At 43.3% G+C, this 23,320-nt stretch overlaps 1 protein-coding gene across 9 annotated transcripts in view; it reads left to right on the forward strand.

Annotated features, from left to right (window-relative positions):
• The first annotated feature begins 787 nt into the window (after nucleotides 1-787).
• The window catches only part of pde8b (phosphodiesterase 8B), a 36,322-nt gene continuing 13,789 nt past the window's right edge, over nucleotides 788-23,320 (forward strand). For 2 of the 9 annotated variants that reach the window (XM_076078678.1, XM_076078948.1), the window contains exons 1-14: nucleotides 788-1,103; nucleotides 5,848-5,850; nucleotides 8,517-8,573; nucleotides 15,413-15,603; nucleotides 17,252-17,311; nucleotides 17,766-17,823; nucleotides 18,075-18,163; nucleotides 18,302-18,380; nucleotides 18,704-18,844; nucleotides 18,932-19,020; nucleotides 19,109-19,163; nucleotides 21,625-21,676; nucleotides 22,288-22,365; nucleotides 23,052-23,128. In XM_076078678.1, the coding sequence (XP_075934793.1) occupies nucleotides 819-1,103; nucleotides 5,848-5,850; nucleotides 8,517-8,573; nucleotides 15,413-15,603; nucleotides 17,252-17,311; nucleotides 17,766-17,823; nucleotides 18,075-18,163; nucleotides 18,302-18,380; nucleotides 18,704-18,844; nucleotides 18,932-19,020; nucleotides 19,109-19,163; nucleotides 21,625-21,676; nucleotides 22,288-22,365; nucleotides 23,052-23,128 (1,314 nt within the window). In that variant the 5' untranslated portion in view covers nucleotides 788-818. The remainder of the gene's footprint in view (nucleotides 1,104-5,847; nucleotides 5,851-8,516; nucleotides 8,574-15,412; nucleotides 15,604-17,251; nucleotides 17,312-17,765; nucleotides 17,824-18,074; nucleotides 18,164-18,301; nucleotides 18,381-18,703; nucleotides 18,845-18,931; nucleotides 19,021-19,108; nucleotides 19,164-21,624; nucleotides 21,677-22,287; nucleotides 22,366-23,051; nucleotides 23,129-23,320) is intronic. The other 7 variants (XM_076078763.1, XM_076078594.1, XM_076078940.1 and 4 more) reach the window with 6 other exon arrangements.

A 23,320-nucleotide genomic window follows, 5' to 3' on the forward strand; every position in this document is an offset into this window, starting at 1 on the left:
CGGATATTTTATAGGTGAATGAATGAATCGAAAAAATAATCGGCCTTCCTGTGTGGTCATAGTTCAGATGTCAAAGGTCAGCCTGAGTCATTTTGTGATCTGCTGCACAATTTTGGCAAAACAAATGTCCCAGTGTGTCTTTGTCAAGAAATCGAAATAAACTGGAACAGAAGACAGGAAGTGGTTTTCAACAAGCCACTACTTCTTTCATAGAATCATAATTCAGCATAGCGAGGCTTCAAACGAGCCCTGGAGTCAGATGCATGGCCTCCGGGGAGACGAGAGGGTCATGGTGGGGAGAAAGAAAGCGATTTAATGTTATAGTGGTGTAGAGAGAGGGAGAGAGAGAGGGAGGGGGGGGGAGAGGGATGGACCGTGGCCAATGATCTGCAGGCAGAATAACTAAAGTAAGAGACACAGAGGAGATTTCATAAAACCAGTTTACTCTCCAGGCCGATGAGTGGAGATACACAGCCGGATATGAAGCGAGAGGTGATGAAGAGGAGCCAGGTGCTTCAGTCCGTTTAGGTGGATTTCTTTTATTTATTTTTTCATTAGTCCGGCTCATTTCATAGACGCGCTACAGCGCGCGGCACAGGCCATCTGCAAGGTTTTAGATTGTAGCCACCTTTTTGTCCTCGATATGATATCGACATCCGAGATCCTGCAATAGCGCCCCCCCCTCCCCCTTGATGCGCTCAAACGGAGGTGTGCGGAGGAGAGAGCGATTCGAGCCCGCAGCCGATGCGGGCGGTGGTACCCGAGTGTCGGCGTTGGTTAACGGGGGATCTCTGACTGCGGAGGCGCGTCGCTGAGGCATGGGCTGCGCTCCCAGCATCCACGTCTCTCAGAGCGGCGTGATCTACTGCCGGGACTCGGACGAATCCAACTCCCCCCACCAGACCACCACCATCTCGCAGGGCACCGCGGCCACGCTGCACGGGCTCTTCATCAAGACCGACGCGGCCGAGACCATCCCCTCCGCCCTCACCTACCAGAGCAGCCACTCGCGCAACAACTCGTGCCGCGATCACAAGGAGAACAGCGGCGGGGGGCACGTCCGCATCGAGGCCGAGACGCAGACCAGCTACACCAGCGTCAAGGTACACGGGGATGTAGTGCAGCCGGGGAGGTTGGGAACCGAACCCGGGTAGCGCTGGCTCATGTCACAGCATCATCATCACCTGGAGTCGTGAGTGGGGGAGTCACACGTGAGGAGGCCTGTCGGTTTGTTTGTGTGTCACCGGAGGAGGAGGCCGACGCCTTTATTTACAATCCTGTGATGACTTTAAGTCATTCAGTCTCCTCTCACTCTCCCTGCAGCCAGACATCAGTGATGAGATTGCATGCAACATGACATGTGATCTCATGCATGAACTGTTTCTGTCAAAGAAGCATGTAATCAATGACAGATGGGCTTGTGGAATTAAGATTGTATCGTTAAAAATGCTCAGCGTGTCGGATCTTGACTTTACAATACATCTAAGCATGTTCAGTTGGAATTTACCATTTCTTTCTCTAAAGACGTCAAAACGTTAACTTTAGATCCTCATTTAGCAGCAACTGTTGCTGAAGATACATATATTAAACCACCTTTAAACTAAGTACTGGCCTGGCTCCTCCACTGTCCTGGAGGTGCATATAGTCCAACCACAACCTGGCAACCTAAACATTATAAATCTGCTGTTTTTAAAGAAGAGATATTGAGGTGACCGTGTTGTTAGATCAAGGTGGTTGTTACATTTAAGCTTGAGAGAAACAGATCAGTTATTATTTTCCTCATATTATAATCTGACTTTATTAACATTTAATAAATGGTTTAAGACACTTTTAATGCAGTTGTAAAGTGTCAATTATTACAACTACTATATTCATTATAGTCATTCATTATCTGTTTATACACCAGCCTCTATGGCTGCTGCTATATCTGCTCACAACTACATTATAGTGTGTAATAAACCATGTATTACCTGTTTATATCCTACTTATGAACACAAGGCAGTACAGTAAAGCGTTGCTGGTGCAATGTTGGGGAAATTATCCCAGAAATCCATATTTGTGCACGTGTCTGCACCGTCCTCTCTCTCATGAGGCAGTATAGAGTCTGAATGTGTGCTGGAACAAAACGTGTATTAACAGTTTAGTATCTCTAAGTGCACGCCCATGGGCGAAAAGGTTCCCTGAAGCACAAGTCAGATGAGCAACGGCGTACAGCTCGTGTGCCTCAGAAGGGCAAAGAGTCAAAGGATCATCTGTGGTCTGACCTCTCGTGTTCTTCCGTTAAATTCAGTTCCTCCCTCCGGACGCTTCGCGGCGCTGACGGCTCCGCTTCAACGCTGAAGGTTGACACAACTTGGGAGACGCAGCGCTTAATAAGCTATTAAACTAAATGATTATGCCACAGAGGGAAAAATACGTTTATTTACTGCTTTCATCAGAGGGAGAACTCTTAACTCAAGGTGCACTTACTAGCTTTTTCCCCCAAAACGTTCATCTCAAGGGTCTTCCTCGGGGGACGAAGTGAAGAAAAAGCTGATAAGTGAACTAGCTCTTGACTTAATAAAGCACCAAGAGTTAATAGTGAGAGCTGAGAGTGACACGTTCATGTTTTCATTCAGTCAGAGTCTGAAGACCATCAGCTGCTGTTGTGTACTCGTCCTGTCACATTATTTGTGTGCCTCTTCGCTCGTTGATGGATCCTTCTCATGGGGGAGCATGTGAACAGATACTTCTTCTTACTTATGATCGAGCCCCAGAGGATAAAGCTGTGATTTGTTAAGAAGTAGTGAAGCAGATGATCATGTCATCAGACCCTCAGAAGACATTAACCCGTTCAGGCCCGGATTCACAGAAGGAAATGTGATTAAAACCTTTCCTTTAGTTTAAATGTTTAGATTTTGTAAAGATAAGTTTGGACATTTGGTTTAAACAAGTAGTATCATTTGGCATTTGTGTGTGTGTGTGTGTGTGTGTGTGTGTGTGTGTGTGTGTGTGTGTGTGTGTGTGTGTGTGTTGGGCTGGTTTGTCAGCTGTTTCTCCTCTATGTCAGAGAACTGTGAGAGGATCAATGATACCATTTATTATTAAAACCATCTGCCTTTCCCTGCAGGATCTTCATAATCTGCTATGGTGTTGATCGTGTGTGTGTGTGTGTGTGTGTGTGTGTGTGTGTGTGATTGTGTGTGTTTTTTTATATGCACAAGTCATTTGTTTACCCCTCCGGTCAGTACTGCAGGGGTGTGAACGTTCACATGTGAAGGAGCTGATGCTGGTCGGTCTGTACAGAGATCCCCTCGGGGTCTCACACACACTCACTAACTTATACAAATATACGGAGAGAGAATTGAACAATAAAGCTTCTGTGCTTTGAAAAAGAAATGCAGCGCAGATGAATCAGATGTTAACAGGACAGATATACTATAAAGTAACAATGTCGAGATCCTGAGTAAAAACATGTTGATTATAGCACATAAGTTTTGAAAACTGCTTTTGAAAATGTTGGTTTGTACAATCACAGTATCTTACAGCTGAGTGTAGACAAAGACCGTATCCTTTGTGACGTACACAGGCGGCAACCTCCGGTTATAACCTGCATTCTCTCTAATGTCCACCAGGGGGCGACTCCTCTGGTTGTATAGAAGTCTATGAGAAAATGACTCTACTTCTCTCTTGATTTATTACCTCAGTAAACATTGTAAACATGAGTTTATGGTCTCAATCTCTAGTTTCAAGTCTTCTTCAATACAGCATGATGTTCATTTAGTACATTATGGTCCATTTAGAGTCAAACAGACCATAAAGCAGGGGATGCTTTAGGGCGGGGCTACACGGTGATTGACAGGCCTCTACCAGAGACGTATACGGCGTCTTTACGTCACTCCTCCGCATTTCAAATATGGTCACTTTCGATCTATTGTCAGAAATGGAATACACATAAATAAGTGTGTTTTCTTTAGTCTAGAATCCCCTCATAATTATAACCGTTGTGTTTTCATTACTGTCGAATGAGCCGTTTATATCTGTTTTCACGTCGGCCACCGTAGATAAATCACGGCACACGGGAAACAATTACTGTATCGTGATATAAACCGTTACCGTACAAGATTTTGCCCATATAGCCCGCCTCATACACGGTTGTGAAATGTTAAGCTGTAATACTTCTAACACTCTCTCAGTGTTGAAAAATCCCAAATCCTGCCCAGTCAGAGGTGGGCGGGACCTGATTCAAGGCACACCTGAGCTGCTGAGCTCAGGTGTGCAGGTCTGTGTTTGCTGGAGCATGCTTCTCTCACTGTCTGTACGTGGATACATTTTGTGTTGCAAGTTTCATTATTTGTCATCAGTATTGACGTTCTTGCCTTTTTAGTGTTATTGCTTGTTATTTCAGATTTATTTGAGCACTTTTCTTCGCCAGTACAGAAGCTTTTAAACCAGGTCCAGCTATTAAAAATGACTTAACGACAGTCAGTCTTCCAGTTTTATCGACCTGTAATACAGCAGGGGTGTAAGAGCAGGAATGTCTTCCACACTGTGAAGTGGGAAATAGTTTAAATGTTGGACTGGGACAACTGTTTACATGTGAAGACGTTCCTGTAGGTGTGTGTTTACACGCATGTTATCTCACTGGAGCATAGTTCGGATTTCTATCAAGCACAGTCATGTTTCCGTGCTCTATTTCTATTTATTTTTTTGTGGTGGTTTTGAAATGAAGTAGCAGAGACGATGACACTTTGATTACTTAATGCAGATGCTGCTGATTTGTTTGAGGGATTCCAAACCGGATTCATGCAAAGCAGTTTGGGTGGAATAACGGCCAATATCAAATGACATCGATAGACGAGTCAGGCGGGATTGTATTCACCAGGATTAGTATTGGAGTATCTGTATAGTAAGTGGAAGTATCTGTCTCAACAACACTTCTTTATTTACATGCCATTGGGTTAGAATAGGAGCTCATTTGTACCAGAATTTTGATTAATTAAATGTATAAAGCAACTACTGTTACTCTGTACAATAATATCCCCACAGTGCGCTATTAATGGCAGTGTGAACATCAAATTTAAAGGTGGCAGCCAAGAAGCCTGATCACATGACGAAGTCAACCCACCTCACAATATCAGTAGATCAGAGTGAGCTTATCGTGACTTCATCGTGTGGAAAGAAGCCTAAAGGATGGAAGGCAGCGGACTGAGACCACAGAAGGCCTTCCCCGCAGAAAAGACGGCCTTGTTTCGTGGACGGTGATTCACGTAAACTCCGCGGCCTGCTGCTAACAATGAGTAATATAATACGACGAAAGCTCGGTATTTATCTGGCAATACACAGAATATATCCAATAACATTTCACTGTGGTTCCTAATGCACAGGATCAGAGGATTGAACCCCGCTCTGAAGGCAACAATAACGTCATACTGCATCATTTATTCCTAAACAGTCTAAGTTTCAAAGTAAGAGTCACACACACAGAATCAAGAGAAATACACCCCTCTTTGTCACTTGTTCAAAAATGAACAGACGTTGGGCCGAGAGTGTAAAGAACTCTCTCTGTTCTGCAGCCATAATGTAAACTCACTTATCATCGTAAACAGTGAAAAAAACACCTTCAAAAGAAGACATTAAACACGCCCTAACTTCGTTAAGTTTATTGCATTCTGAAGAATAAACTGCAGTGAAATGGTGGTGCGGTACAGGATGTGCCGTGGCATGATGTACCTGGGCCCCAGTAAGTGATTAAGGGTTTATTTATACAGCACCTTTTCAAAGCCGACGTCGTTAAGTGCTTCACAAAAACAATGGAACGAGCTGAAATGAGTTCAAGAGGACGGCAGCTCCACTTTATTAAGTTAGCAAGTAGTTTAAAATCCAAGTCGGAGGTTTTCAAACCGTGGAGGTTCAGAGGGAGGAGCAAAGATACCGCTAGAGGTGCACGCTAGCGTTCTGAAAACAATGGGAAGTTAATTATTGTCAATGCACATCAGAAGTGCCCTATCAATGTTTATATTTCTCTTCATTTTATAGCTAATCTACATGTAACTCTTTGAGTGTCTTTGCAGTATGTTCAGCTTCATAAACCACTCCATCATCTGTATATCTGCACTTTTTTCTTTGTGTCTACATGTACTTCCTGTCTGTCTTCATTCTCTTTCTTTCCTCTTGGTTGTCTTGAGTCCTTGAATGAATGAAGCGTACCAGCAAACTTCTCCTGCTCCTCCGCCTCCATCCATCTTGTTTCCACCTCCATCAGCTCTGAGGCTCTTGTCTGTCCTAAATCTCCCTTCACCTGTTTCCATGTCTTCCCGTGAGGATTTTGTGTCACCTACTCTGAAGAAGAGACGGTGTCCGATGACAGCGCCTCCTCCATCACGCGTCTTAACTCCGCTGGCTGCTCTCCCTCCAAATTCTCCTCTCAGCAGTGATTTCTGTACCGTCTGTCCCGTCTGTCCCCGTTTGCACCTCCTTCCTTCCTGTTCTGTTTCACATCTGGCTGAGTCGTCTTCAAGTAAAACACAATTACTCATTTTCTCATGAAGCAAACCCCCCCCCCCGACATATTTGGAGTCTGTGCTTCTTGTTGCCAACAGTGATTCGGTCCCTTCAGTCTGTTCTTTACGAGACGCTGCTTGTCTCTCTTACTGACTCCCTCGGGTCGTCTCTTACTAGATTGACCTCATTTCTCAGACCTCACCGTGATCCCTGACGGCATGAGAGTGATTCCAGCTCAGACTTCCAAGAATCTCTTCTTGCACTCGGAGACAAACAAGTGACTCACCTGATCAGGGATGTTCTCTCCATATAATATACAATTATTGATGCTCCTCAAAGGTTATAGGTCAGGTGCAGCAACACTTCTTATTGGCCATCTCACTGCTGCACTCTCAAAGACTTCCGCTGGCTGGGCCGGACACTTTCCGGTTTAGCCCTCTGCTAACTGAAATGGGGATCAAATATTCAGACTTTCCAAATGTCATTGGACTGAATTAATCAAACTCTTAATAGTAAAAGGAATCATTTCGCCGGGTTGTGACCAGCGTGCGAAATACGGCGAGAACCCCTCTATTGGACACTTCAGACCCCCCTGATAGCTTTATTGTTAGCGATACAGCCTAGTACCCGTGGCTTACATCCATGACAGCTTGTATATTGTGTATTGAGTCTGTGTGGGACTTCTGGCTGTGACAAAATAATTTATCAAACAGTTTCACAGCAGCTTCACAGTAGTGACAGCGGAGGCTTCGTGAATCGGCTGATCGGCTCGTGTTTTTGTAGTTTGAGGAATTCCAAAATAACTATTTAAAACAAGTGTGTGTGTGTGTGTGTGTGTGTGTGTGTGTGTGTTTTAACGGGACAAAGGAAGTGTGTGTCTGTGTTTCCACTTCAATACATTCCTTTTAAAATGGTGTTTTTATGCCTCACTACACACAAAATAACATGAACGCTACATAAACAAAAGGCCTTACATTTGAAGTTACCAAATCAGCATCACTGCCAAACATTTGGGTCGTATTAGGTTGCATGCCACCAGTATGTCATAGTGAGGGCAGTGCGGTTTGTGGTTTGCATCATGTTCCCAACACTGATGCTGTGTCTTGTTTTTTCTAATATAATGTTTTATTGATGCAACGTTACCCAAAAAGTGTTTTCTTAAAGTGTAGCACCAAAGCGCTCTGGATGAGGTTGGGTTGGTTGGCGGCTGGTCGACACTAGAAGTATGTCAGCCGGTTGAGTCACCGACTGGTTTCTACCTTATTATGGAGCTCGGGCCTCCTGCTAGAATTAACCTCCCCCTCTTTCTTTATCTCTCCTCTCTCTTGTTGTGGACACCTCATGGATATTTGTCCTCCTTAATCTGGAGCATTCCCCTGTGGATTATGAGCGTGTGTTTAACAACATGTTTGCGCCACAAAACCACGCATTCTAACAAAGATCTTTCCAACGAGGAGAAATGAGTCAGAGGCGGTTAATCGGTGTTGTCCGCTGTGATGCAGCGCGGTAAATAACAACCGCTGATTCACCGTGTGTCCAAAGTGTGGCGTAAGCATGTGTGTGCACGCACATGGGAGCCGAGTCGCTCGTTCACGGCTCAGTGACGCATGAGGCCAGCTGTGAAAACACACATGTGTATATATATACACACAGCTCAGGGTGTGATGCTCCTGCAGTGGGATTATCCAAGTAAACTGCCTGCTAATGCCTTCTAAAGAGGTTTGCAGTGGACGGCTTCCCTCTGGGCGGCTGAGACTTCATGTGAATATCCACGTCTGCAGCTCAGGAGAGAAGAATCTGTAGTAAAGAAAGTAGATGTTTGGTTTGTTTTTAAGCGGCTGGTGTACTTCTTATTGCTGCATGGACTCTTAGAAGTGAGAGAGGTAAGAGGGAGGAGTAAAGGAGGTGAACACACCAATATGCCAACATGCTTCTGGAAATGAATGGTGAAATGGTAAGAAGTGTTCTTAGCTTTATTTTTGCTTTTGTGTGTTTGGTTTGTGACAGTGATTCACGCGTCTCCTCTGTTTCAGGTTTCAGCGACAGAAGAATGTGTCGGACCGATGAGACTGACCCAAGAGCCCATCCAGGTAAGAGACGTTACATCTGGAGCCGTGTTCCCTTCAGGCCTGTTTCAGGAGCTCGTGGGTCAAATGAGAGAATTAGAAAATAGAGAACGTATCCTCTTTCTTTGTTGTCGGTGTACGGGAACTTCCATTATGCAACTAACGATTGTTTTCATCAGCGATTAATCTGCAGATTATTTGTATGATTAACCAATTAATCTATTAGTATATGAAAACGGCCAAATGTTGGAAAACGGCCAAATGTTGGAAAACGGCCAAATGTTGGAAAACGCCGATCACAACCTTGTCCAGACAAATCTGACGTCTTCAGATGTTTTGTTTTGTTTGACCAAAATTCCCCAAAAAAGTAAATATTAACTTTACAACGATATGTGACAAAGAAAAGCAGCAAATTCTCTCGTTGGAGAGGCTGGAATCAGAGAATATTTGACATTCTTTTACATTTTTTACTTGAAATATGACAAATTATTAATTTATTATTGAAATAGTTGATTATTTTTTCGTCAATCGATTAATTGTTTCAGCTCTACGTTAACTTTAATGATCATTTCAGATATTTCCCCTAGTTTTTGTCAAATAATGTAATTTTTCTTTAAAATAATGTTTCTGTAAACTTTGTGTTCATCAGCTCAATAACATTATGTACCACTCAACACACAGCTATAGGAAGAAATCTCCAGTTTTATTGTACATTACTTAATTAAACTAGGGAGCAAACACCCATACGACCGTTTGTACTCTTGTGTTATGTTCAGGTCACATTGGGAAATACGAGCTTTGTACTGGGAAAACATTAACATCTTGGTGTTAACTGAGCTTGAAGTATGTTGGAAATGGATTTGCTAACCTCAACATGTCCCTCCTCCTTTCTTACACTGCAGGAGGATGTTTACATAAACCAATAACACAGTCTTAAAGGGCCGCCTCACAGTTTGTCAAGTCTGTCTTAAAACAAAAGGCCATGTGCCCGAATGAGCAGTGAAACAGCTCTTATGTGATTCTTATGTAAGTGGAAAAAATCCAAAGTCCTTGTTTTGTGCCAAAAACATTATATTTAAGAGTTTATGTGAAGCTAAGTGAGGCTTCAAGAGGAGCGATTTGTCTTTAGTCCAAAATGTCCTCTTGAAAAACAGTGAAGTTCTCCTTTAAATAATATATAATAATACAATATAAATATCTCCCCGAGTTTTTGTGTTGAGTTAAAATGTATAAAATAACATAAATCATGGATGCATTTGGATCTTACGCTTCTAGTAAAATTTCCCAAAACTGGAATCAATAGTGAAAACCATATCACACTGTGATCTATACACTGAGCTCAGCATATTGTCATTAACTGTACATTCGTGGATGTGAGAGGATATTAATAATAATAATAACTTAATTTCAAAACAAAGTTACAAAGTGCTTCACAATAAAAGCAAATAAGCAAATAAGATCCAGAACCCGAGAGGTAAAACGAGTAAAAGTGAGTCTTTGGAAGAGATTATGCTGATATTGTATTTTTCGCTCGCAGACGCCTCTCAAGAGGAATATTGCAAGGTGAGTCAGGGATTGTCTGTGCTCAGCCTCCTGTGAGGGATTAGGCCATGTGCGAGTCAGATTTACCCTTATGCAACAAAGGGAACTCGGAGAGGTTACCGGCGGTTGAGATGCAGCATTCGCTCCGACCTCAGGAATCGGCTGCTTTTACGAGGTGCTTTCATTTCATTTGTTGGGTTTGAGCGATCTCCAGGGGTTTCTGGGTTTAAAGCTCTACTCCAGCGCGGTGATGTGAGAGGCCTGGCATGCCGCTCGTGTTCATGCTGTGCTACAGTACCCTGCTCTACCCCCCCTCGCCCTTTTCCTCCTCCGTATCTGCCCTGCCAAATAACATCGCACCAGGGAATCTGTGGCAGCGTGCAGGCAGGTGGAGGGACCAGGGGGGCTTTATTAAGAAGCCTTCTAAGACCCTTAAACTGCTCCCCCAAAGTTGTTCCTCCAAGCCTTCTGCCGGATCCGTGAGCTAAACCCGCGTCCCTCCTCCAGATGAAACGAGAGAGATAAAATGCTCCACAGGAGAGTTATATATAGTGAGTTTTTCCTTGACATTTACTGTTACTGCCTCACAGCCCTGGAGAGTTTCAAACTCTCCAGATACCCCCCCCCCCCCCCCTTCCCCCCTTCAGCTTATCCAATGATTCATGTGTTGCATTCATTACACAGATAAGTGATGGTACAGTAACACACACGTGTTGTATGTTCAGGGTTTTTATGTCTTGTTGAAACAGCCAAAAGTTTTGTTATTCTGCTACTTTAACCTTTTCGTACCCACTGTTGTTTCCTGCACAGGTCACATGAATTTGAGCATATAAGAGCCAAAAGTATTAGTCAATTAATCAATTAGTGGATCAGCAGAAAATGTATTGTCAAAAAGTTAAAATATTTTTTTTATAGCAAAAGTACCGAAAAAACCAACACTTTTTTTTGTCTTCTACGGTACAAAAGCTGAATGTGTTGATTTAAAACAAACAATATGTCAACTTGGCCCCTAAAAGATTAAATGAGAAAATAATTATGATCAGATTACCCACATAGTAAACAACCGAAAGCTTCAAAGCATTCATGCAGTCCAACAATGTAATAAATCGTTTGAACACAGAGAGAGGTCTAACGAGCCAAAGGGGGCTGAGTGTTGAAGGGTTAACAGCTTGATTTATATCTAAAGCCTCGAAAGCCTCTAAAGCCTCTACAGTTTGAGTTTGATACAGTTTGATACAGTTTGATGCAGTTTGATGCAGTTTGATGCAGTTTGATGCAGTTTGATACAGTTTGATGCAGTTTGATGCAGTTTGATGCAGTTTGATACAGTTTGATGCAGTTTGATGCAGTTTGATACAGTTTGATGCAGTTTGATGCAGTTTGAGTTTGATGCAGTTTGATGCAGTTTGATACAGTTTGATGCAGTTTGATACAGTTTGATGCAGTTTGATGCAGTTTGATACAGTTTGATGCAGTTTGATGCAGTTTGATGCAGTTTGATGCAGTTTGAGTTTGATGCAGTTTGATGCAGTTTGATACAGTTTGATGCAGTTTGATACAGTTTGATGCAGTTTGATGCAGTTTGATGCAGTTTGATGCAGTTTGATGCAGTTTGAGTTTGATGCAGTTTGATGCAGTTTGATACAGTTTGATGCAGTTTGATGCAGTTTGATGCAGTTTGATACAGTTTGATGCAGTTTGATACAGTTTGATGCAGTTTGATGCAGTTTGATGCAGTTTGAGTTTGATGCAGTTTGATGCAGTTTGATACAGTTTGATGCAGTTTGATACAGTTTGATGCAGTTTGATGCAGTTTGATGCAGTTTGATGCAGTTTGATGCAGTTTGATACAGTTTGATGCAGTTTGATGCAGTTTGATGCAGTTTGATACAGTTTGATGCAGTTTGATGCAGTTTGAGTTTGATGCAGTTTGATGCAGTTTGATGCAGTTTGATACAGTTTGATACAGTTTGATGCAGTTTGATGCAGTTTGATACAGTTTGATGCAGTTTGATACAGTTTGATGCAGTTTGATGCAGTTTGATGCAGTTTGATGCAGTTTGTGTGTTATGAAATACTCATGTGGACTTTTATTATAGTTTAGTCTGTAAGTTCATTCTTGAGAAATTATGTTCAAAATGTTCTTAATATGTTTTTCAAACTGTATAAAGTTCTTGTACAACAGAAATTCTTATAGACAAGCGTATCTACCGTTTATAGATTCAGGTCAATAAGCTCATACTTTTATATATTATTCATATCTTATACAAAGCGTCCTGTAGTATGTGTTACTCTGATTCGCTCCCACACAGATAAAACCCTCAAAGCCTAGTTCGCCCAATGACACCTCTCTGTGTTTGGGAACCTCCCGGCGTTAGATGGCATCTGGCCTCGGTGTGCAAACACGGCGGATTAACCTCTGACCTCTGAAGATGTGAGTCAGCTCTCAGCAGCAGCAGTCATCAGAGAGACTGTACGGCATTGTTTTATACAAACCATGAACCGTGTTGTTTGTGTAGCTAAACTCATAAACACTACAGCTCAAAAGTTACGTCTTTTCTTCAATAAGAACTTTTTGAACAGAGACAAAAACGGTTTGATTCAGTCACCATATGTTTCAGTCAGAGTTGAAATAGTTTTGACCCCAAAAGAAGATTCAAATGATTCAAACTTGTATGTAGTCGATGCCTCCACAGTGTTGCATGACTTTCTACAACCTGAAGATATAAAAGATCATTGAAGATTACAGACGGTGGTGAATGTTAAAATGTAAATGATGTGTTTACTTTGAAGACATCACCAGTTGATTGTGTAAACATACTTTCATTAGTGTACCTTAACAGTGAGTAACGTGTCTCAGACAGACATGGTGGCGTTTAAATGTGTACATCAGTTGGTGGTATTAAACCCCCCCCCGTGCTGCTGTGTGTGGAATTTCACACGTTGGCACCATGGTTACACAAAGCGGTGCCACAGTTACGCAAGCCAGCACGGGATCAAAGACTGTGGACTTTCACAAGCACTCACCAATACTAGCTCATTTTCTCCTCCTCTTCTACTTCTTCTTCTTCTCCTACGTCTTCTTCTTCATCTTCTTCTCCTACATCTTCTTCTTCTCCTACATCATCTTCTTCTTCTTCATCTTCTTCTCCTACGTCTTCTTCTCCTACGTCTTCTCCTTCTTCTTCCCTACATCTTCGTCTTCTCCTACATCATCTTCTTCTTCTTCTTCATCTTCTTCTCCTACGTTTTCTTCTTCTCCTACGTCTTCTTCTTCATCTTCTTCTCCTACTTCTTCTTCTTCTCCTACGTCTTCTTCTTCATCTTCTTCTCCTACGTCTTCTTCTTCTTCTTCTTCCCTACATCTTCTTCTTCTCCTACATCTTCTTCTTCTTCTTCATCTTCTTCTCCTACGTTTTCTTCTTCTCCTACGTCTTCTTCTCCTACGTCTTCTTCTTCTTCTTCCCTACATCTTCTTCTTCCCTACATCTTCTTCTTCTCCTACGTCGTCTTCATCTTCTCCTACGTCTTCTTCGCCTACGTCTTCTTCTTCTTCTCCTATGTCTTCTTTGCCTACGTCGTCTTCTCCTACGTCATCTTCTTCTCCTACATCGTCTTCATCTGCCGTTCTCATCTGTTCTTTTCTGTATTCTGTTTCACAATAACACTCTTGTTTTGTCTAGTGTTATAAATCCAGTTACAGTGGTGTGTCTTCACACAGATTGGGGCGTATTTCCTCCTCCATGTTGGGCCGCATTCAGCTCTAGTTTCGGTTTGGAAAGGCTTTGATTTATTTTTGATTTGTGAGGTGACGATGGCTCTTTACAGCTGCTGCCGGGTCCCTGAGCTCAGAGCACTCGGGAAGCAGCAGTCTGACTCTTTCAGTCCCGATACCGAAAACTGAGCGTTGAGCATCGGCCAATCATCTAGTACCGATCTGATTCTGCAAACACCCCTGACTCGTCTTGCAGTCTCTCTTATTCTTTTTGTGTGTCATCACCATTTACAGCTACGCAACCAATATGTCGACGATTTACATTTTTAAAGTTGAACGTACTAGAGAACAACATTGTTAACAAGAGTACATGGATCTCTTTGTGTTGCTCTCAAATTGAACCAGATTGATGCATTTAACTTTGAAATCTATACAACGAAATGTTATTTCTAAATGAAAGATGTTCCAGAAGTCAGTGAGTAATCCTGTTAAATAATCACAATGTCAATATTGACAAATAAATGATGATTTTTGCCATAATCGAGCAGCCCCACTATACAGTAAGAGTATTCTCTTTTCCCTCTCTCTCTCTCTGCTGCACCTCCATGCTCTCCCTCTGTCACTCTATCCTTTGTTGTCCTTAGAGGGAGTCAGGAGGTGATGCTGCTGCGAGGCAGAGCTCAGTACTGTTGGTTCTAGCTGCAGCCCAGCTGTGTGTGTGTGTGTGTGTGTGTGTGTGTGTGTGTGTGTGTGTGTGTGTGTGTGTGTGTGTGTGTGTGTGTGTGTGTGTGTGTGTGTGTGTGTGTGTGTGTGTGTGTGTGTGTGTGTGTGTGTGTGTTACAGTGTTGTATTTCCTCACCACCGCACCAAAGGTGGCTGGTGTGTTCGTGGTCACAAACACAGTGTGGGATCAAAAACAAGAGTCTGCAGGCTTCGTGTCTGTCGGTGTGATAAACAGCTCTCAGTTGTGAATTATGTGCCGCTCAGTTTTTTTATTTTATTGATGGAATGACTCTTAACTGGGAGAAGACGATACCATGACGTTAGCATGATGTGGTCTGTTAAGCCCAGGTGTTCTTCATTAACTCTCTCTAGCGAGAGTTATGTTGAGGGCTGGAGTGTTTCCCAGCATGCAATGAGCAAAAAAGCTGCCAGCCTATCAGAGGGGGAGACGAGCAGATGGATGAACACACTTACAATTATGGACAGTTCCCAGTCTTCAAATCCCCTGAGATAGTCATGTGACTGTGGGAGGAAGTCCACTCATTCTCAGAGAGAAGATGCAAACTGTAACACGGTTATTATTTATTATTTTGTCCTTTTTTAAATGTGTTTATTCATCATGTGAGTTACTGTGTTTTTTGAGGTTTTGCAGCACTGTATTATTCAGGCCCATAACTGTCAGTAGCCCTGGTCGTACTGTAACCTTGGTGTCAGAAGTGTATGTTACAGCTGAAGTCTGGTTCTTGGATGTGTGCTTCTCTGGAGAATGTCCTGTCTGAGTAGTAAATGTAGTGAGGACCTGCTAACGTAGATATCCTATAATTATCACCGTAGTAGCAGCGCCATCTCACCCGGGCGTCCGTTCCTTCCTCTGCCTCCTCAGGTCCTGCTGGTGTTCGCCAAGGAGGACAGCCAAAGCGACGCCTTCTGGTGGGCCTGCGACCGCGCCGGGTTCAGGTGTAACATCGCACGGACGGCCGAGTCTGCCGTCGAGTGTTTCCTGGACAAGCACCACGAGATTATAGTCGTTGATGGACGCCACTCTCGCTACTTTGAGCCCGAAGCTGTATGCCGGTGAGCCTCACCTGTGTGTCTGCCGTCGCTGCTTCTGTGTGGATCATTTCTTATCACAAAGAGCATGAAATCCTTCACTTCAGTCAAAGACAATCCATGCTGAGATTATGAGGTTTTCACCTAAAACTAAAACTAATAATTAACAAGAAAATCCAGAGTTCAGTCTGAACTGCAAACAGCTGCAGTGGAGGGCTTGTTGGCACCACCTGGTGTTCACTGCAGGTACTACGGGCTTCTATCCGGCTGAATCTACACTCTTTGCTTCACTGTCGTCTGATATCGCTGCTGCTCCAACTGTTGCTCAACTCTCTGTGCTGCTCTGAGAAGAAGAAGCGGTGGACGCTGGATGTCACAATTCACAAGTGGCCATTGAAGTAGAGCGGCACTAGAGTGAGTCTGATCTGGTGAGTTTGTTTGTTGGCGGTAAAGCTGGATGGCGGCCCGGAGGAGAGGAGAGTTGTGCACATGCAGGGATCTTTCTTGTCTTTCAGAAACCTCTCTGTGATTGCAGAATAACCTCGCTCCTTCCTCCTTCCTGCAGGTGTTAGTTGAGTTCACACTGGCAGTACTGAGTTTGTTATGGGCATCTTTTTGAAGATGTATGCAGGAGGAAGTGTATTTAACCATATATCTTTTGCAAATCTGAAAACTTTAAATGTTTCCTCCTCTTCCCTGACTCCCTGAAGAATATGAGGTGACATTAAAATCATAACTAATCTCTGATTAATGCAAACAACAACTAAAAAAGCTGAATATTCTTCTTCTGCTTGTTACTTTTCTTTGTTTAGAGCATTGAATGGGGTTTCCCACTGAACAAAGTGTTTAACGAGTGTCCCGTGGTTGTGTTACTTCTGTGTGAATACCCTCTGTGCATCATTGCAATGTCTGCAAGCATCTTTTATTCACGTTTAAACATCCTTGAGTTTTGAGTTTTCGGCTGATTGTAAATCCTCAAAGCCCTTCACAGCCTCAGCCCTTCACCGTTCTGAATATTCTTATTGCTTCTATTGTTTTGCTTTTTACCATGTAAAGTGCCTTTGAGTACCTTTTTAAACTGCTATAAAAATAAACGTATTATTATTATTATTGTGTTTATTCCTGCAGACTTCTTGTAGTTATTGTGAGGAACAGTACAAACCCATCCAGAGTTCTTCTTAGATGCACTAAAAGCCACCAGCAAGTATTTCATAGAGTGATTTATTACAAGTGATTCATTATTTCCATCAGCACAGGAACAGATCCATTCGTCTCTCCTGATTACCAGTTTGGCTGCTTCTCTCGTTTCGTCCGTCCTCATCACCATTTATTTTTCTCTGCCGTCATCTGCTCCCCTGTTCCTCCTCCTCTCCTCCTCCTCTCCTCCTCCTCCTCCTCCTCCTCCTCCATGTCTTCTCTCCACTTTCCCCGTACCTCCTGCCAGCGGTGTGGCTTTGTGGCCTGAGAAACCTCTGAAGCTCATGTTGTGTTTGGTGTTTCTGAGTAAAACACAGAAATGTTCCGTTCCCTCGTGGTGATGACATCATCACCCCCAAATCTGCCCTCGTGTTTGTGATGTACCTGAGTCCGAGCAGCGTGTCATGAGCTGAAAGTGTGCCTGAGATGAGCCCTTATTGACTTTTAATCTACTTGTTATTGTTTTTTATTCCAGGTTGATCCGTGCAACGAAGCCGTCCGAAAACACCGTTATTCTGGCTGTTGTGCCGCAGAAGTGAGTTTGATTTGACCTTTTGAAGACTTTAACACCTTCTGTGTTGTGGGTGTTTTGTGCAGTTGTGTCTCAAAGTCCCTGAAAACTTTGCTTCAAAGCAACAAAGTAAAAAATAATAATAAATGAGTTAATGCAAACTTAAAAACCTCCTCCATATTTACCGCTTGTCTTGATGTTGTCACATTTCCTTGAAACAATATTTTCTCTTCCTGCAGCATGTTGTTGGGTGCAGGTGGGATTTAAAGGGATAAAGAGAGATGTTTGCCAGGTCATAGATCAAATGAATGATCTGTTATTTGATAGTAATATTCACACTGTTTCAAATAAACCAATTTGATCATATTCCCTATCTTTGGTCAGCAAGAATTGTGCAAAAGGAATAAAATCTCAGGCTTTTAAGTGTTGTTTGTTTGTGTTTGCAGCTGCTAATGATTCTTTTCTTGTCATTGTGTAGACCGGCTGACCAGGACGAGCCGTCTGTTCTTCCTCTCCTCTGTGCCGGATTCAGCAGAGTACGTCCCGCCGCTCGCCTTTCACTTGTGCATGTGTGTTTACAGCAGACTGTGAAGTGGGACGTCCTGGTTTTCATTGAGCCTCTAGAACAGCAGCACGTTGCCGGGTTTTTGAAGGAGGCGCTTAGCGTCAGCGGTGTTTGATGGCGTGAATGTGACGTATAGGAGGTCGCTACTGAGTAAATCCTGACTCATTTGATTTTTCCACTCCCCTGTCTCTCTTTCTCCTTCAAACGCCGCTGAACCTCCAGAGGTTTGTGGAGAGCAGCAGTGTGTCGGCCTGCTATAATGAGCTCATACAGATTGAGCATGGAGAGGTGCGCTGCCAGTTCAAACTCAGGTATGGCAAACACCATAATCATAGTCATATTATTCATATTAATGGTCATATGCATGCATGCACGGACACATTAGAAGGTGGAGGTGTTGGTACTGGAGTTGCTAATCCTGAGATGCATGCGGCTTTATTGATCCGCAGGGCTTGTAACTCCGTCTTCACGGCTTTGGAGCACTGTCACGAGGCTGTGGAGATCACCAGTGAGGACCACATAATACAGGTGATGCACAGACGTGCACAGACATGCAGAGTCAGAAGGAGCGAGATCTGTTAGATACCATACTCCACACCTTCCGTCTTCCCCAGCCTGTCAGGAGATGTACATTTATTTTTAGAAAGCATTGACGGAAATACATACTTTGACCAACATTGTAATTTTTAGATTTTAATACAAACGGAACAACACTTGGTTGCTATAGAATTATCTTAAAAATTCCCAGAAAATAAATAAATAAGGGACCCACCCTTTCATAGAATTTGTCATCAATAAGAAAACTGTACATTACTAGACTTTAACGCTACATTTTCCCGGTTTGGTCCCAGTACGTGAACCCAGCGTTTGAGCGGATGATGGGCTATCACAAGGGGGAGTTGATCGGGAAGGAACTGACCGAACTCCCCAAGAGCGACAAGAACAGAGCCGACCTGCTGGACACCATCAACACCTGTATCAAAAAAGGAAAGGTGAGTCTCACGCCTCCTTCCGTCTACTCCTCTGTGAAATGATACGACGCCGTATCGCCGCCTGACTGCTTTGCTTGTCTCTGAAAGGAATGGCAGGGCATGTACTACGCCAGGAAGAAGTCGGGCGACAGCGTACAGCAGCATGTGAAGATAACACCTGTCGTCGGTCAAGGAGGGTAAGCTAAGATTAGTCAGCACAAAGTGCTCACAGGGCATTTCCAAGAAGTCTGAATTACTGACGGACTCTTATCTCGCTTCCAACAGGAAGATTCGACATTTCGTGGCCATCAAGAGACCTCACATTGACAACAATAATCAGGTGAGTCATGTGACGACCTAATGTGAGACACATGTTACTGGACTATTTCCGTTCTTTTCATTTTTGGTCATGATGAAACGCAGGAGTTCATGAAAATATTGAGTATCGCGATATTATGATTTTTATGCTGTATCGCTTCTCAAAAACATTCAAATGATTCTTTATACTACGACAGCTTTTACTCAACTTCAATTCAGAAAATCGTAATATATATCGTAACCCCTCTATCACGACACTAATCGTATCGCCTGATTCTGGCCAAAGCCTGATGAAGCGCTGAACTCAGTGATGATTTCAGTCGTCACAAGATGTTTAGTTACGCTCTAATAATATCTGGAGGCCTCCTGAGAGCAGAAGAGGTTCTCACAAGAACTCACGCAAGAGCTTTGACCACAAGAGTGGAAAATAAAATCTTCATCTTTGACACATTCAGGTACCTGAGGCAGAAATGTAAATCCTTCTCTGCATGTACTCATCCAGCCTGAATAGTGCACGTTCACAGTTTTGAAATCTTAAACCAAAACGCTGATTTTCAGGCTTACATGATAAATCCTTAGTTTAGAAGTTTACTAGCAGCTGCTGCTACAGAATTTAATTTACAAAAGCTTTATACTTTCTGAACCCACGTTTTACGATGACAGGGTGGAATATTTAAATGTCAGTCCATCAGCAGTCCTAATGCTACGGCACAGCTTGGCCCAATCAAGCCTGCCGGAGAAACCAATGATTGAGTCTCAGACCGGGTTGCAAAACTCTTGCTGGCAGTTACATAAATACTTCAAATGAACTGCAGGGCTGCGAGTGTCAGATTTGCATACTTCCAACGGGATATGCAGTCTCACAGGCGTCCAGCTCCGTTGAGCAGCGACACACCTCTGAAAGCAGGTGTGCCGCCGCCGCCGCTCTCCAGCTGGGTTCCGGGCCAATAGCGTCATACTACGCTAAGCTAAGGCTAAGCACCAGGATCCCCCGCTAAGGCCCGCGAGGGCCAGCAGCCAGGCGCCGGGGCTATTTATACCCGCAGGCAAAGCTGCACAGAGACCAGCTTTGGCCCGTTGCTCTCTTTCATCGCGTGGACACAAGGTGAGTCAGCCGCTGGCGTCTGCCTGCCAAAAGCCAAGATGGCATTCATCCCTGCTTTGGGATTGGGAATCCTTGGACATGGCAGCGGCTGATCCCATTCTCGTGCAGCGTCAAACTGGACAGGGGGTGTCCCCCCTTTCTTTATGCATTCTCATCACACATTATAGGATGCAAAGTGGGAGCAAAAGTTTAGTATTTGATGACATTTTAAACTAAATCCTCCGTGAGTCGTGCACATCGTCACTGAGACACTATTATCCATTAGACGACCCGAGGCCACAGAGGTCCTTTCAGGATAACCCTGATCTGATGCCGTATCCCTGCTGAGGACATTTTCCTCTGAGCACTTAAAACCACTTCTTCTATTCCCACCCAGACGCTTGGCTGCGGACCACGGTTTCCATTGCATGGTGTTGTTTGGTTAGCAGTGTTTGTCTAAGCACTCCAGACTTACAGCAGGTTTACGGACACTTTTGTTTGTCCTTCTCCTTCAATTAAAGGGGCCGTCATAATCTCAACTATTTACAGCTTCAGTCAACTTAATTCAAAATGCGTTTTTTTTTTCTGTTTGTGCTTCGCAGCCCAAGAAGCCCATTAAGATGTAGCCAGCAAAGAAATCTGGCAACCTTGTGTGTCATTAGAAGTGTTTATAGTGTCCTAATCCTATTTACTCCACACGGGACACACTGGAGACCTGAGAGCAGGCGACCGTCAGAAGAGGAAGTAGAGTGACGTGGAGGGAAGAAATGAAATGCAATGGACAAACGTATCAGGGACCCCTTTCTCTGTATATCAAAGTTATTACTTTTATGATTTCCGTCTATTAAAAAAAGTACAAATTGTGTGTGCACATTCACCCTTACATAAATGTGCACGGTCAGCAAGATGTAAAGGTGCAGGTGAGTCACCGGGTGAGGAGAATCTTCTCTAGCCGGATTAAACCGGCTCTACTCATCCATACCTGCATGACCTCAGCGTGACTAACGGGATGTACTGTAGTGTCACCTGCATGAACATATATTATTGCAAACATGGATAAATGTGCACTGAAGTTCACAGTTATGGGAAGTGTTTTTAAAGTCCCGTGAACAATTCAAACTATTGTGTTCCTTTTTACGACTGATGGTAATTATTTATTTTTTTAAATGCAACAGTTTGTTGAGGTGAGACAAAGATATCTTCAAAGTATATAGAAACATGTCGCTGGCTCACATTAAGGCTTTAATCAACAGAAGCGATTCCTTGCCAGCGTGTTGCTTTCAAGGAACAGGAAATCAGGCCGCTTGTGTTCCTCACAGCGACGGCGAACCAGCCGTGACTCTTGGTCGTCGTCCAAAGCCTTCGACTTTAACCGGCTGCTGCTCTCTCTGTCTGTCAGGTCCACAGGTTCAACAAGGAGGAGCGATGCAGCGGGGAGCACTCCCAGTCAGGTAACTCACCTCCAGACACTTTAATGTTGACCGGGTCTCTTCATCGGACACGTAGATTCACATTTAAAACCTTATAGATAGTTATAGGATAGCATGATGTCAACAGAACTGATCTATGGAGCCCCGAAACTGACCAGAATAAACGTATGATTAGAAAATTAGAAGTATAACTGCATACATCAGCATTTTTCTTTAACTTAGATGTTGGTTTAAAATGGAAACATTGTATTATTAATTTGCCTTTCTGAGTCCTTTCATTTCCCATGCAACATGTCCATTTCTAGTTGTCCTACTGCATGTTCCGGTGTGATAAGATGGCCGTGTTCATACCTGGATTAGGAGACAAGAGTTGCAACTTCGGAAACTGATTCAAAAATTCTATTTGATCAAGTAGCAGACCGAATATTTTATCCTCCAGATAATAAGAAAAGTCTTTCAGGATTCTAGAAATACCTTTTTGGAACCGTACAAAATGTCTTTTTTCAAAGATGGATCTGGTTTTTATTTTTCCAGAGTGCCGGGAATCCCCTCTATCAATATGAACCCGTCTGTCCAGCAGTCTGAACATGCCGTACATGTAATGCCCATCACTTCCCTCTCCCCCGCTACAGAGTGCCATTCTCTACGTCACCGGGACAGGAGGAAAGATTCAATCGACGCCAGATCGCTCAGCTCTCGCAGCAGTGACGGTAAGACCGCTCAAAATGCATTATCTTTAATTTGAGCCTCTCTGTAGGAAAGGTTACCTGTGACGCAGTCAGCTCTGTGTGTGCTCTGGTAGTTCCGTTAGCCGATAGCCAAACACTCTCTTGTGGCCCCTAAGAGTAGCAAGTGAGGAGTCGGTAGTCGATCAATGGCAGTATCAATCTGCAACTATGAGAGGTCCTTGAGCATGCACACCCAAAAATATAACGCAGTGTGAGAGATTAGCCGTGGACAGACACAGAGATGCACACACACACGCATCTCATTATCTCCCGGCTTGAGATAATAATAAAGTAGAGACGTGAAAGCAGGAGCACAAAGGGAGAGAAAGGGGAGATGAGTCAGACTAAAGAGAGACGTCGTGGGCCGATGACATCACGAACCTCCCTCCTCGTCTCTGCTGCTGTCTCCAGCTGAGTGCTCCTCTTTCTGCTCCTTCAATCAAACCACTTCCTCCGTCTTCTCGTCCTTCATTACCTTTTATATTAACATTTGCTCTCCGTACTTTCTTCATTGGCTCTCGCTTTGTGAACATTTTCTATTCATCTTTTGATGACAATCGCAGGCCCTGTGATCTATTTCTGTGTATTAATTAAATTAATAGATTATAGGGGCTGGCGATCAATGAGTCACACAATCATGATTCTTTTTTTATTTTTTTTTATTGCAGCTCCCAGTTTACAGAATCGAAGATATTCCTCCGTCGCCAGGATTCACTCCATGACTATCGAGGCTCCCATCACAAAGGTACGTCCTGCACAGCTAACGATAAAACATTGGGAAACTTATTTGGATGAATTATTTTAATTTTCTTAGTTCATTTGGCACTAAATAAAACAATAAACTAACATTCTGCATGTTTTTTTCTCTATTATAGACTATTTTTAAAGCCTCTTTCATGGAATATATAAAACTTTAAAAATGAAACATTCTTTCTGA

The sequence above is a fragment of the Anarhichas minor genome, unplaced genomic scaffold (genome assembly GCF_050575085.1).
Source record: "Anarhichas minor isolate MPS153535 unplaced genomic scaffold, ASM5057508v1 ptg000002l, whole genome shotgun sequence".
Taxonomy (NCBI): Eukaryota; Metazoa; Chordata; class Actinopteri; order Perciformes; family Anarhichadidae; genus Anarhichas; species Anarhichas minor.